Genomic DNA, 14,697 nt, shown 5'->3' on the forward strand with positions numbered 1-14,697 from the left:
TTTTAGAGATGGGTGTCACTCTGTTACCCAACATGGAGCGCAGTGACAGATGTAATCATAGCTCACTGAAGCCTTGACTCCTAGACTCCAGAGATACTCCTGCCTCAGCCTCCTAAGTAGCTGGGACTACAGGTACCTACCTACCACCACACCTGGTTAACTTAAAAAAATTTTTTTTGTAGAGATGGGGTCTCACTTTGTTGCCCAGGCTGGTCTTCAACTCCTGGCCTCAAGCAATCCTCTGAAAGTACTGAGATTATCATCATGAGCTACCGTGACCAGCCAAAGTGCAAATATTTCAGTTGTGAGCCACCATGCCTGGCCAGGAATTTAACTGAAATATACGTAGATAGGAGCTTGCTATCAGAGAGGAAGATCAAACCAGCTGTGGCACAGAAGCCCACACAATGTGAGGAAGACGGAACCATGAGGTAGGGCTGAACATATAAGGTTCTCAAACTACTTGGTCTCAACACCTCTCTACATGTTTAAAACACTTTGGAATTCCAAAGAACTTTTGTTTATATGGATTAGATTACTGATACTGAATTAGAAATACTGAGAAAAATATAAATAATTCTTTCAAAAATACCAATAAACCTATTATACATTTTTATGAAAAAAACTTTCAAAACAAAAAATTAGTAAAGAGTGACACTGTTTTACATTTTTAAAACTCTCTTTAATACTCAAGTCTTTCTGTTGTTCTTTCAAGTAAAAATAGCATCCCACAAAAAGAGCAGCTAGTTCAGTGTGCAGCTCAGTCTCTCAAGTGCTTTTCCTTGAGCCAGCAACGGTACTTCAGTGTGCAGCACAAGGGCCTTACGCATGCTTCCCATGCCATCACATGCCACAGCCAGCCCTGTATTCACAGGTTCCATGTCTTGAACTAACCGAGGACTGAAAATATTCGGGGAAAAAAAAAAAAAGAAAATAAACAACAGGGCTAGGTGCAGTGATTCATGCCTGTAATCCCAGCACTTTGGGAGGCTGAGGCAGGCAGATCACTTGAGGTCAGGAATTCGAGATCAGCCTGGCCAACATGGTGAAACGCCATCGCTACTAAAAATACAAAAATAAGCTGGGCGTGGTGGTGGGTGCCTGTAATCCCAGCTACTTGGGAGGCTAAGGCAGGAGAATTGCTTGAACCTGGGAGGCAGAAGTTGCAGTGAGCCGAAATCATACCACTACACTCCAGCCTGGGTGACAGAGCGAGACTCCATCTCAAAAAAACACAAGAAAACAAAACAACAACAACAACAACAAAAAACCAAGAACAACAAAAAATAACAAGTCTGTCATGATGACTCATGCCTGTAATTCCAGCACTTTGGAAGGTCAAGGCAGGTGGACTGCTTGAGCCCACGAATGGTGCTATGATCATACCATTGCACTCCAGCCTGGGCAACAGAATGAGACTCCCTCTCAAATCAAAAAACAAACAAAAAAAAAACCCACCATGAGAAGTCACAGCAGGTACAAATGCAGCGAGGGGGAAGAACATAGCGTGCTTGGGGAACAGAGATGCTCAGTGTGGCTGGTGTGTGGGATGCACAAGGGAAGTGCCAGGAGACAGTACTGGGAAAGCAGGTAGGAAGCAGGCAGTCTGGGAAGGGCCTTCTGTGCTGCACCAAGTTTAGATTCTGTCCTCTTGGCCAGTGGTTCTTCGTATCTTTCCTTCTGCCACAACATACGTGTAAGATAGCTGCTACCGCCTGCCACAGATAAGACTGTGGCCAGTTCTGAGCTGTACTGCTACGTCTCCCTTCTCCCACAAGAAGTTGAGAGAAATGCAAACAAGAAACCTTATTAGAAGGGTAACTTTAAAACCACCAGCTTCTTTTAAAAAAATTAATGGCATATAATAACATACACTAAATAAAAGATTAAAACAGCACAGAAATAGTTTTTCTTCATGTTTTCTCTTCGTGTGTGTATTTTCTTTTTGAAAAAAGTCAGCCTTACAGAAAAGTTGCAAGAATTTTAAAGTTTCCCTGTATACACTTCACTCAACTTCCCCAAAGTATCAATTCAGGAAAATATTATACAATAATCACAACCAGATAATCAGCACTGCTACAACACTATTAACTAATTTACAGACCTTATTCACCTCTCTCCAACTGTCCTGCTAATATCTCTTTTGGGGTTCAGGACTCAAGATCACACATTGCACTCAGCTGTCAGTCTCCTAAAAACTTTCTATTTTGCTCTATTTTGAATCTGCCTTTTTATTTTTCTATTTGCCAACTCTTACTAATGACAAAATACTTAAGAGTCAAGAGAGCAGCTTCTCAAGCTGGAAGTAACAATCAGTCTTTTTGGTTTTTAGGAAGCCAACTCTGGCAACAGACTAAAGGACAGACTGAAGAGAATAGTTATGAAACTAGCAATAGTCCAGTGAGCGTCAGTTTCCAGGAAAAGGTGCTGGAGAGTGAGAGCAGCCAGAAGAGACAGGAAAATCCTCAATTAGAGCAGCCCGGTGGCTTGTGGGAATAAATGGAAGCCTTCGGTAGTAGTTTCCAAATCTGCTGATCAGCAGCAGCATCAGGGAAGTTTAAAGATATAGAAATATTACAAGATGGACTGGGAGGTTGGAGGGGTGCCCTCTGGAACCTCTATTTCTCAGATGAACAGCCAGATGGGGGAACCACTGTCCTGTCCGTCCCACCAGGGGTTATCCATGCACTACCGCCTAAGACTGAAGTCATGGTATTCAGTGCTCGATAACAGTTATCACAATAAGCAGCAGTTACCAGGAAAAGGCTAAGCCAACATGTAGTGCCCACCATCTAAGAGACCCCAAGCTCTAGATGTTTTCTTATGTATTTGTCATGATTTCTCTGTGAAAAAGGCATTTTTAAATCCCCATTTATCAGACAAGGAAATCAAGATTTTGAGGTCCAAGAACATGCCTCACAACACACAACTAATAAATGGCCCAATACCGCCCATCAGATGGTTCTCTGGTTTTTTTTTGTTTGTGTCTTTGAGACAGAGTCTCGCTCTGTCACCCAGGCTGGAGTGCAGTGACACAATCTTGGCTCACTGCGACCTCGGCCTCCTGGGTTCAAGCAATTCTCCTGCCTCAGCCACCTGAGTAGCTGGGACTACAGGCACGCGCCACCACACCTGGCTAATTTTTGTATTTTTAGTAGAGACAGGGTTTTGCCATGTTGGCCAGGTTAGTCTCAAACTCCTGACCTCAGGTGATTCGCCTGCCTCGGCCTCCCAAAGTGCTGGGATTACAGGCATGAGCCACCACTCCCAGCCATCAGATGGTTCTTAATCAGGAGTGTGAGTCAGCACCTCATCTAGAAGCTCTAGGACAGTACACAAGCTTGGGCCCCACCCCTCACCTCGCTGCCTCCCCAGCTTTCTGCGGTGCGTACTGTTTGTTGAAAGAGATAAGACTTATGTTCCATCACCAGGAAAACCAATGACCCTAGAATAAGACCCAATAAATAAGGTAATGACATACTTTAAAAAGTATTTGGAACTTGATCTATTCCTGGAGTCAAAAGACTTGCTTAATGTACCTCACACCCGTCTTTACTTCCTCGATTGGAAAAATGACAGAGGTGAGCTCTAATATATGGGATCGTCGAAGATTTGCCAGACGCTCATAATGACTTCTTAAGTCAATGGTCTTTTTTTCTACCAGGTCACCAAGTTTGCGATTATGCCTCTGAATCTTCTCCTTTTTCTCTTGGTGCCGTTGTGCTCGACTGTAAAGCTTCTGATTCTTTTCCTTGGTTTTGAGAAGGCCTTCAGAATCTAAAATAAATAAATCACACCCAACAATTATCTCTGCAAACAGTTCCTGTGTACTGCAGAGCTCCACCCCACAAACATGCGTGTTTTCCCTTGCAATCTAAAGTGAAAGCAAAACCTGAATAATATAATGTTCACTAAGTGGAAAATTTGAGAGTTTAGTTCAAGTAGATATTACACATAAAGCACAGAGAACCATGATTAAAATGACTCTGGATCTCTATTTGTAATCATCACTAGTAAAAGGAGTCACTCAACAACTATCGAGTTTAAGTTTAGCACAGGAAGGACCTGATTTTCCTACAGTGTGCACCAAAGAATAGTCACGTTGGGCAGAAAAGAGATCTAATTCAAGTTTGAAAAACTTACTGGCTATCTGATTTCCCTAGAAACTTCTTAGGTGTGCCTTGGGCTATAATCAGAGAACCCAGGGATAATCTCACAGCAGGTGGTCATCCAGTAGAGGAGAAGGGCAACAGAAACAGCCCAAGAGCTCTGAAAAGTCACAGTGGAGTGTGGCAGCAACCAGCAGGGTGGGTGGGAACACATCTGGTGAGGTATCTGGACACACATGCCCAGCATTTTAAGTGCTTCAAGGGAAACAAAAGCCTGGCCACACAACCACGAGGAGACATACACTCGTCCTGTCAGATTTAGGTCCTTTTTGTGGAGTCCTTTTGAGTTCTGGATCCTACACCTGCTAGGGCTGTTGGGCTGTAGCTAAACTTCACTTGAATGACAAAAACAAGCTGTAAACTCTCAGACAGATATCTAGGAGTTGCTTAGGCAACTTAAACCCAAGTTCAAAATCAAGTTCGTTATTTTTCCAGGAAAATCTTCTCCAGTTTCCCTACTTCAAGATTATTTTTGACGTGTCCACTGCCTCATCAACCCCTTGATGGTCAATTCCATTCCCAGTCCAAGTCTGTCTATCTAGGCCTTTCTTTTCATTCCTACTATCACAATCCTAGTTAATGCTCACCAACACTCTGCCTATCTCCAACACGGCTCGACTCCACGCCTTCATGCCCTCTTTCACTTGCTCAGTCTTTACAAATTATAGTCAATGCTCAGTGGTTCTCCACTGCCCATCAAATACAGAGCAAACCCCTCAGCCTCAAGGCCTCCTCCAAATTGGTACATATCCCCACAGTTCCCCTCTGCACACCCTTTGCTCTAGCTGTACTCAATTGCAACATATTTCAAATCCTTTCTGCAAGATGGAACCACTTGAACGTATGGATGGATGAATGCTGAATCAGTTATCAAGCCCTAACACTCAGGCTATCTACTTGCTCCTGTTTTCTAAATGTTTGAATTTTACTCATTCAGGAAGGCCCCCCTCCATAAACACTGCCCAGACCTTTTGCTCTTCGGAACCCTATGGTAATGTGTTCGGACTCTTCTGATGGCGCATAGCTCTTGGTTCCTCAGATGAGGTCCCACCGAAGCCTTGCTGTCTCCTAACTAGGGTATAAAACGTACCTGATAAATGTCCGTGGGTCCAAACCACCCTCCCACCCTCTTTCACTGAGCACCACTGAACTTAGGTATTTGGTTGCACGCATTAGATTTCTGACAGTTTTTTTGTTTTGAGACGGAGTTTCGCTCTTGTTGCCCAGGCTGGAATGCAGTGGCGCCATCTCGGCTCACTGCAACCTCCGCCTCCCGGGTTCAATTGATTCTCCTGACCCAGCATCCCGAGTAGCTAGGATTACAGGCACACACCACCACACCCAGCTAATTTCTGTATTTTTAGTAGAGATGGAGTTTGACCATGGCTGATCTCGAACTCCTGACCTCAATGTGATCCGCCCGCCTCGGCCTCCCAAAGTGCTGGGATTATAGGCGTGAGCCACTGCACCTGGCCAATTTCTTACAGTTTTGAAACAACAATCAGCCAGGTGTGGTGATGGGTGCTTGTAATCCCAGCTACTTGGGAGGCTGAGGCAGGAGAACTGCTTGAACCCGGGAGGTGAAGGATGCAGTGAGCCGAGATCGTGCCACTGCACTCCAGCCTGGGCAACAGAGCAACACTCCATCTCAAAACCAACAACAACAACAACATCTCTTTGCCATCCTGCTTAATGTGAATGTCCTAAAGGTTCAGTCTCTTGGTTCCATCACATGCTAACTTATTTTCATTATCTTTACCAAGCTCTTTACAAGTGCTGAAATGAATCTATCCAGCCATGATCCTGAGTCATACAGTGGTCAGATTTCTGGAGGAGGATCCATTTCAAATTTATTATCATGACCACTTGCAGGCGGCAGGAAATCATCAGTCACCTCATCTGCACCCAGTGCAGACTCAGCAGGCAGTCATCCTCTCTCCCTACCATCTCCCCATAAACATCAAAATGTTTGGTGCTGTATCTATAATCTACTCTTGCTTCTTTAGATAAGTAACTCTGACTATAGCACAGATCAACTCAACACTGCAATTGCATATAACCTAACTTCCCTATCTATGCCCTATATCTGTATTATACTATATAATGTATATCATGAAACCTTAAGTCAAAACATTCTAGAGAAATAATTCATCAGTCTCTACAATTTATAATCTGTGCCCTTTTGTGACTACATGTCGTAATTCAACAACAACAAGCTCTTAAGCATGAGTCCGAGCATAGTTTCTGGCCTTTAAAATTGTTGGCAAATTTTCTAAGTCTGGTCTAGAGGGTGGGAAGGAGACATGTACATTCTAAAAGAGCAGCAGTTCCCAACCCTGGCAAGTCATCAGAACCACCTGGAGTAGTGCTATTCAAAGTGTGGCGTCTAGATCTGGGCCCATCTGTATAAACTGTTAACCAGTCATGACGAGAGGAGGACAGAAATACAGAGTAAGCACGTTGAAGCTTTTTTCTTCAACATGGCGATTTGACATTGCCATCACGTTCAAGCATGTGATCATTTTCCTAAGTCCAGGATAGATCCTAGGGTTCTCTCTCTAGATTTTAAAAGGGTCACCAGGTGACTGACGATTTGCTAGGGATGGAAACCACTGTTATAGAGTCCACTCCTTTAGATCTATGTCTAATTCTTTGTGGTGGTTGTTTTTGTTTTGGGGAATTAGGAATGTGTTAAAAAGAGCTGATCAGAGCTTTTAACATGCTCATCAGAGAAACATGCATGATCAGTAAATTCAGCAATTTTCAGGAGGTTCACAGATGCCCGGTGGCAAAGCCCTGAATATCATGGTAAGATGGGGAGAGCATGAACTAATGTTAAGGAATGGGTTTTGATGTTGCTACTGAACAAGAGCCTTTGGAGAATGCATGCAAGACTGGGTGGAAAGTAGGTTCTATATAGTTCTGGGCACTGTTCACTGTGCTGCCCTAATTCTCTAGTTTAGTAATCCCGTGAAACTCCACGTGAGCACTTTATTAGGACAAATGTTTTCAATGGAAGCTTTACACCATTACATGCCACTATAAATACTTGCTTCTGGAAGCAATGCGTAGACAAGAAAAGGGATTCACGAGGTCTGATGGTGACTCATTCTAAACTTTAAACAGTGATCTTCAGAAATTCATGGACTGCAGCTTGCTGCCGGCACTCATTTAATGTTACATAAACATGCTCTTTGAGTCTGAAGTAAATCTGACTTTCATGTGAAAATAAAATATAAAAACTGCTCTTGGAGTTATTTCTAAACAGAACTTGTCTCTAATCCTAATGTAACAGAAATGTATATGATGTTACATTAGGATTAGAAACGAGTATTCTTGGGGCAAATGGGAAATGGCTTAAGGATGTAGGACTTCTAAGAGAATTCATTTTGACAACTATCTATGATAAAGTATAAAGTGTACAAATATGATGTAAAATTAATACAGATTACAATGTGGAGACTCACTAAGGGAAAAAAAAACAATATTCTGTGCTTCTGGCATGAGCCAATAATTATTACAAGTGAGTACCAAGTTAAGACTCTGAGCTTCCTGCTAGCCAAGGCAAATGGGAACATACATTCCTTAACTTTTTTTTTTGAGACAGAGTTTTGCTCTTGTTGCCTAGGCTGGAGTGCAATGGCACGATCTCAGCTCACTGCAATCTCCGCCTCCCAGGTTCAAGCAAGTCTCCTGCCTCAGCTTCCTGAGTAGCTGGGATTACAGGTGCCTGCCACCACGCCCGGCTAATTTTTGTATTTTTAGTAGAGACGGGGTTTCACCATGTTGGCCAGGCTGGTCTCAAACTCCTGACCTCAGGTGATCCACCCCCCTCGGCCTCCCAAAGTGCTGGGATTACAGGCATAAGCCACTGTGCCTGGCCAACTTTTTAATTTTTTTCTTTTGAGACAGAGTCTGGCTCTGTTGCCCAGGCTGGAGTGCAGTGGCACAATCTCAGCTCACTGCAAGCTCTGCCTCCTGGGTTCACACCATTCTCCTGCCTCAGCCTCCCGAGTAGCTGGGACTACAGGCACCCACCACCACACCCAGCTAAGTTTTTGTATTTCGTAGAGACGGAGTTTCACTGTGTTAGCCAGGATGGTCTCGATCTCCTGACCTTGTGACCCGCCTGCCTCGGCCTCCCAAAGTGCTGGGATTACAGGCGTGAGCTACCATGCCCGGCGCCTGACCAACTTTTTTAATTGAGAAAAGAATCTGGTTATTTAAGGCCTCTGAAATTGTGTATTTAACTTTTAAAAATTCCTTATACAAATGTTTTACAAGGAAAGGTGAGGGCGAGTAGTAAAATTCTCCAAGTTGCCACTGCCCCACCCCCGCTTCCTTTCTGTGTCCCTCTAGTTTATTAATCCCATGAAATCCCACATAGGTGCTTTCTAGGGCTGGAAGGAAGGACACGAATTACTTACTTTTCTCCATTTCTTCATTTCCTTTACATATTGTTTGTTTTAACTGTTCAATCCTCATCTTGCAGGACATTATTTTCCATCTCTGAAAAAAGCATGTAATAAATATCACAAACGTTGGTCTCTTATGGTTAATATGATTATCTACCTGGGATCACTGCTTATTTTCAGATATGTCAGAAAACATAATGAAGAAAAAGACCTTATGTTATAGCTTTTGTAACTATGGAACATTACGAAAAAGAGAACGATGTTTTTCTAGTTCAATGCAGAGAAAAGAGAAATTAGGCCAGTACGGTGGCTAATGCCTGTAATCGCAGCACTTTGGGAGGCCAAGGAGGGCAGATCAAGAGGTTAGGAGATCAAGACCATCCTGGCCAACATGGTGAAACCCCATCTCTACTAAAAAAATACAAAAATTAGCTGGGCGTGGTGGCGCATGCCTGTAATCCCAGCTACTCGGGAGGCTGCGGCAGGACAATCACTTGAACCAGGGAGGCGGAGTTTGCAGTGAGCCGAGATCACGCCACTGCAGTCCAGCCTGGCCACTGAGTGAGACTCCATAAAAAAAAAAAAAAAAAAAAAAGGAAAGGGAAATTACGAGAAAGAAATTCACATAGTTCTGTATGTATCAGTAAGCGAAGAGAAAAAAGTTGAAGGACATTCTCTAAACCCACTCTATCTATATAGCTACTAGCCACATGTGGTTACTTAAAACTCAATTTAAGTCATACAAAATCAAAAATTCAGTTCCTTACTCACACCACCCTCATGTCAAATGTTTGACATCACATATGGCTAGTGGCTAATGGAGTGGACAGTGCAGATACAGAACTCAAGCATCATCACGCAGAGTCCTACTGACGTGCGGCTCCAAACCTCTAGTTCTGGTTACTGAGGAGACGGTTAACATAACCAAGTCATCTCACCCAATAAGCAAACAGTACTTGCAAGTTAATAAAAATGGCAAAAAACATTATTTTTCAGTGCATAACTCAAGTAAGATTTCCTGAAAAGCCTCAGAAAATTATATGAAACATGAAATTGACTCTTTATATTACCAGGAGTTAGGTTCAGCACCCCCTAAAGCAGCGGCCCCCAACTTTTTTGGCACCAGGGACCAGTTTTGTGGGACAATTTTTCCACGGACAGGGTGGCAGATGGTTTACAGGAATGAATCTGTCCCACCTCAGATCATCAGGCTTTAGATTCTCATAAGGAGTGCACAACCTAGATCCCTCGCATGTGCACTCCTATGGAAACTAATGCCACCACTGATCTGACAGGAGGTGGAGCTCAGGTGGTAATGCTCACTTGCCCTACTCACCTCCTGCTGTATGGCCTGTTTCCTAACAGGCCACAGCCCAGTAGGTATATGTGGCCTGGGGGTTGGGGACCCCTGCCTTAAAGTGAACAAAGGATCAATAAAAATAGGATCTATGGCCGGGTGCAGTGACTCACACCTGTAATCCTAGACTTTGGGAAGCTGAGGCAGGCACATCACTTGAGCTCAGGAGTTCGAGGCCAGCCTGGGCAATATGGCGAAACCCCATCTCTACCAAAAATACAAAAAATTAGCCAGGTGTGGTGACATGCACCTATAGTCCCAGCTACCAGGGAGGCTGAGGTGGGAGAATTGCTTGAGCCCAGGAGGCAGAGGTTGCAGTGAGCCAAGATTGTGCCATGGCACTCCAGCCTGGGTGATAGAGCAAGACTCCACCTCAAAAAAAAAAAAAAAAAAAAAGAAGGATCTACTAGTTAGTTAAAAAGAATGATTATTCTCTAATGCCTCTGTAAAAGTGAATAATTAAAAGCTTAAAACAATGCTCAAATGTTCATGGTGTTACACTTATCTAAGTAGTCTGATGGTAAGAGACACAGAACAGATTACAGGGATGTTATGGTGAGCGAAACTCTAACATCTCGAATAGAGTCAGACATTCAAAAACAGATCCACAGGGACTGAGGGGTTCAGAAATATATCAGATATGACCTATCCTCAATTTTAAAAGGTAACAGAGTCTTTAGAAATGAATATTGAAGTCTTAGAAAAACTAGAAACATTACAGAAAACTCAGGAAAATCTTCCACGGAACATGTTTTGTTTACTAAAACATTCAGAGAATAAGCAAAATTCACTTCTATCATTAATTTTAAGTATAATGAAATATATGACTGGGCGCGGTGGCTCACGCCTGTAATCCCAGCACTTTGGGAGGCCAAGGTGGGCGGATCACGAGGTCAGGAGATTGAGACCATCCTGGCTAACACGGTGAAACCCCATCTCTACTAAAAAAACACAAAAAAACTTAGCCGGGCGTGGTGGTGGGCGCCTGTAGTCCCAGCTACTCGGGAGGCTGAGGCAGGAGAATGGCGTGAACACGGGAGGCGGAGGTTGCAGTGAGCAGAGATCGCGCCACTGCACTCCAGCCTGGGTGACAGAGCAAGACTCTGTCTCAAAAAAAAAAAAAAAGAAAAAAGAAAAAAAAAAGAAATATATGAATAATGTTTACTGTTGTGAAAAAAAATTACACATTACAGAAGAAAAACAGAAAATGTGACTGTTAGCCTGACTCCTTCCCATTTCTCAGGGGTAATCCTTTAAAATTAAAGTTTAATGTGTATCTTTTCAGATTTTTTTTTTTTTTGAGTCAGGGTCTCACTCTGTTGCCCAGGTTAGAGTATGGTGGCGTGATTACAGCTCACTTCAGCCTGACCTCCCTGGCTCAAGTGATCCTCCCACCTCAACCTCCCAAGTAGCTGGGACTACAGGTATATACTACCATGCCTGGCTAATTTTTGGTTTTTGTTTGTTTTTGTAGATATGGGGTTTTGCCATGTTTCCCAGGCTGATTTTCAATTCCTGGGCTTGAGCAATCCACCTCGGACTCCCAAAGTGCTGGGATTACAGGCATCCACCACCACACCCAGCGCAGATTTTATAAGAGTATATTTATATTTAAAATACATAAATGAAATCATACTTTATCCTAGTTTACTTTTTTTTCCATTAATAAATACAACTTGGACATCATTCCACAGCACATAGACTGACCACATTCTTTTTAACAACTACACAGTATCATAATTTTTTTTTTTTTTTTTTGAGATGGAGTGTCGCTCTGTCACCCAGGCTGGAGTACAGTGGCGTGATCTCGGCTCACTGTGACCTCTCTCCCGGGTTCAAGTGATTCTCCTGCCACAGCCTCCTGAGTAGCTGGGATTACAGGCGTGTGCCACCACGCCTGGCTAATTTTTCTATTTTTAGTAGAGATGGGGTTTCACCATGTTGGTCAGGCTGGTCTCGAACTCCTGACCTTGTGATCCACCTGCCTCAGCCTCCCAAAGTGCTGGGATTATAGGCGTGAGCCACCGTGCCTGGTCCTTCTTTTCGTTCATAATTGAGATTTCATTGGTTGTGTTGAAGATCAGTACACAGACATTTCAATTTGTACCCAATTCTTAATATACATACCCAAAATCTAAAAGCCATGTATTTTAATTCTTTTTTAAAGTTATTCCAGTGACTTTCCAGCTTAAAATCTGGAAGCAAACTTTCCTTATGAAGTCATCAAGTACCACTGTCTTCACACATTGATAAGCTGTTACGTATGTCCCATCAATTCACAACTGAATAGCATGTACACTACATATTCAAATTTTCAATCTTTCACAGCACAGTATCAAAGTTATTAGGAAAACAGGACTACCACGACCAAAGAGCTCACAGAGTGCACGAAATTCTGACAGGGAGAGCCATCATCAAGGAGCGGTTTTCTTTAGGAAACAGTTCTACTAAAAAACAACACGGGAACAGAAGTAATTAAAAATGTTCAATACATTAAATGCAGGACTGTGACTCCATAGTGCCATTTAGTATGCCTGGTATTATAGGATATAAAAACTAACCCCCCAACTACAGAATGCTAAGCTGACACCCAAGACAGTAAAAGCCTCCCACTACTCAATATCCAACACTGTCTTCTGGTTGTACCAAAAAGTAAACAACCAGAGAATGATTTCACCTCCTAAAAAAAAGCACTGACACTTCAAAGGGGCTCTCCTCAGTTTTAGTTTCTCGTTTTCTGCAGGAAAATCTTCAGTTTCTTGGTTAGCCACTTCTGACTTTTCCCCGTTTGCTCCCCTTTTCCCTTTTGTTTGCACTTTTTTGTCTGAAGATTTATCCTTTCCTGCTGCTTTCTCAGCTTCGTTTCCACTTTTGCAGGAGCAGGTTCAGCTGATAAGCGTGCCGATCTCCTCTTGGGCTCTTCCTTTGTGGCCCGTTCAGTGGAGCTGACCTTCCTCTTGGGCATCCTGGCTGCAGGGAAGGCGTGTGCCAAGCGCCTGCGAGGCATAGTGCATCTAGAGCCTCAGCAAAGCCAGGCTGCCTGGCTGCTGCCACGCCTCTCCCAAACTCTTTAATTGTTAAATTTTTTGTTTGTTTGTTTGAGGGAGTCTCACTTTATTGCCCAGGCTGGAGTGCTGTGGCGCGATCTTGGCTCACCATAGCCTCTGCCTCCTGGGTTCAAGTGATTCTCTTGCCTCAGCCTCCCAAGTAGCTGGGATTACAGGCATGAACCCTTGCACCTGGCCAGAAGTTTTAAACTGTTATATAATCTGTCAAAATGCTTTCCTCTACGGTTTATAAAGGTTCTCCCCACTCCAAGATTATGTAAATAGCCACCCATATTTTCTTTGACACATTTAATCATTAATCCATTTGGAGTGTGTATGATAAATAATTTTTGCAAAAAAGAATAATAGCCCATTGTTTTTGTTTTTCTATGTCAACACGTCAGGCTTCATAATTATCCTTTACAATGGCTCCATAATTAATTGCCGATACCCCATTTTTGGTAACTAGATGAAATATTTGAGAAGGCCACGCTACAAGTGGATTAAGTAGAGGACTGCTAAATACGATTTTTAAAAATTTTAATTAAAAATAATTTTATAAGCTCTACCAACTTAAAAACATGTAGCCTCAAGTAAAAAGAACATGTATTACAACTTACCAACTGATCTGTTATCCATTTTCCTTCCATAGCTTTTAACACTCTGTAAGGAAAAGAGACAGAAAATAAGCTCTTAAAAATAATAAAATTCCGTGAAGTTCAAAAATATAAAATCAAACACTTTTCAAATTAAGTTCTTAGAAATGGCTAGAAATATCAAAACGGGACTTAGCATTTAAAGTGTTTTCCAAATTCCCTGTTCTCTGCAATTTTTTTCATTTCCTTCCTTTTGTAGTTCTGAATATTGCTAAGAGCCTTTCTACAAATGTCCACAATAAATCTGCCTAACAGTCTTAGCCTTTGTCCTCAGTCATCATCAGTAACTGCCATCCGTCATAATTCATAGCAATAGTTACAAGAGAATTAATGATCTAATAGTTCCCAAAGAAATGATACATGCCAGTATCTCCAAATATTGGTTCTATGGAATAAAATGTTCTATGGGAAAAATAAAGTTTTTGTGTTTGAGTAATTAGGGAAATGGCAGAGTTAAATAAATTCAAGCAAGTTTCTCTAATACAGAATATCCTGGTAGATTTAAACTGCTCATGAATGTGTTTATCAGATCACTGCAGACTCTAGAGAAGCTTGGGTTACACTTTGGGAATGAGCGGCCTGAGCATTAACTGTTTTCATCGGGGGTGTGAGACATCCACGTTGGCATGGTTTGGGGAGGTGCCACAAAAGAGACAACCCTTTTAGAACCTTGAGAGTTGGGCAGGGCGTGCTCAGAGAAGAGGAAAAGCACTGAGGTAAAGAGAAACTGAATGAAGGCACAAGAGATGCAAACCTCTAGGGTGCATCTAGGGAGCAGGTTTTATACCAGAAGGTTCTATAGGGCAATTCTCAATCCTAGGGGGTCAGAGATTCATCAGGGGTACCTGTTAATAACTCAGATTCCCACCGCTCCCCCGCCAAAAAAGCAAACCTCAGATTCCTAGGCCTCTCCCCAGATCTACTGAATCAGAATCTCTGAGGATAGGATTCCAAGAATCTGAATTTTTAACCATTATCTCAGCTAATGAATTCTGATAAAGGTAATGTGCAGACCATATGTTGTAAAATACTGATATGGACAAAAGAAGAATG

General features: G+C 42.6%; 2 protein-coding genes across 4 annotated transcripts in view; one reads left to right on the top strand and one right to left on the bottom strand.

Moving 5' to 3' along the window:
• Nucleotides 1-3,436, top strand: part of FBXO34 (F-box protein 34) — a 114,627-nt gene extending 111,191 nt beyond the window's left edge. For 2 of the 3 annotated variants that reach the window (XR_008620884.3, XR_008620873.2), the window contains exon 5: nt 7-3,436. The gene's annotated coding sequence lies outside the window, so the exon portion shown is untranslated. The remainder of the gene's footprint in view (nt 1-6) is intronic. The other variant, XR_008620874.2, reaches the window with a different exon arrangement.
• ATG14 (autophagy related 14) overlaps nt 1-14,697 on the bottom strand; it is a 45,430-nt gene that overhangs the window by 15,979 nt on the left and 14,754 nt on the right. The window contains exons 3-5 of the mRNA XM_003831680.5: nt 13,609-13,651; nt 8,597-8,678; nt 3,540-3,777 (exon numbers count right to left, since the gene is read on the bottom strand). Of these exons, the coding sequence (XP_003831728.1) occupies nt 3,540-3,777; nt 8,597-8,678; nt 13,609-13,651 (363 nt within the window). The remainder of the gene's footprint in view (nt 1-3,539; nt 3,778-8,596; nt 8,679-13,608; nt 13,652-14,697) is intronic.

This window comes from Pan paniscus, chromosome 15 (assembly GCF_029289425.2).
Source record: "Pan paniscus chromosome 15, NHGRI_mPanPan1-v2.0_pri, whole genome shotgun sequence".
Classification (NCBI taxonomy): domain Eukaryota; kingdom Metazoa; phylum Chordata; class Mammalia; order Primates; family Hominidae; genus Pan; species Pan paniscus.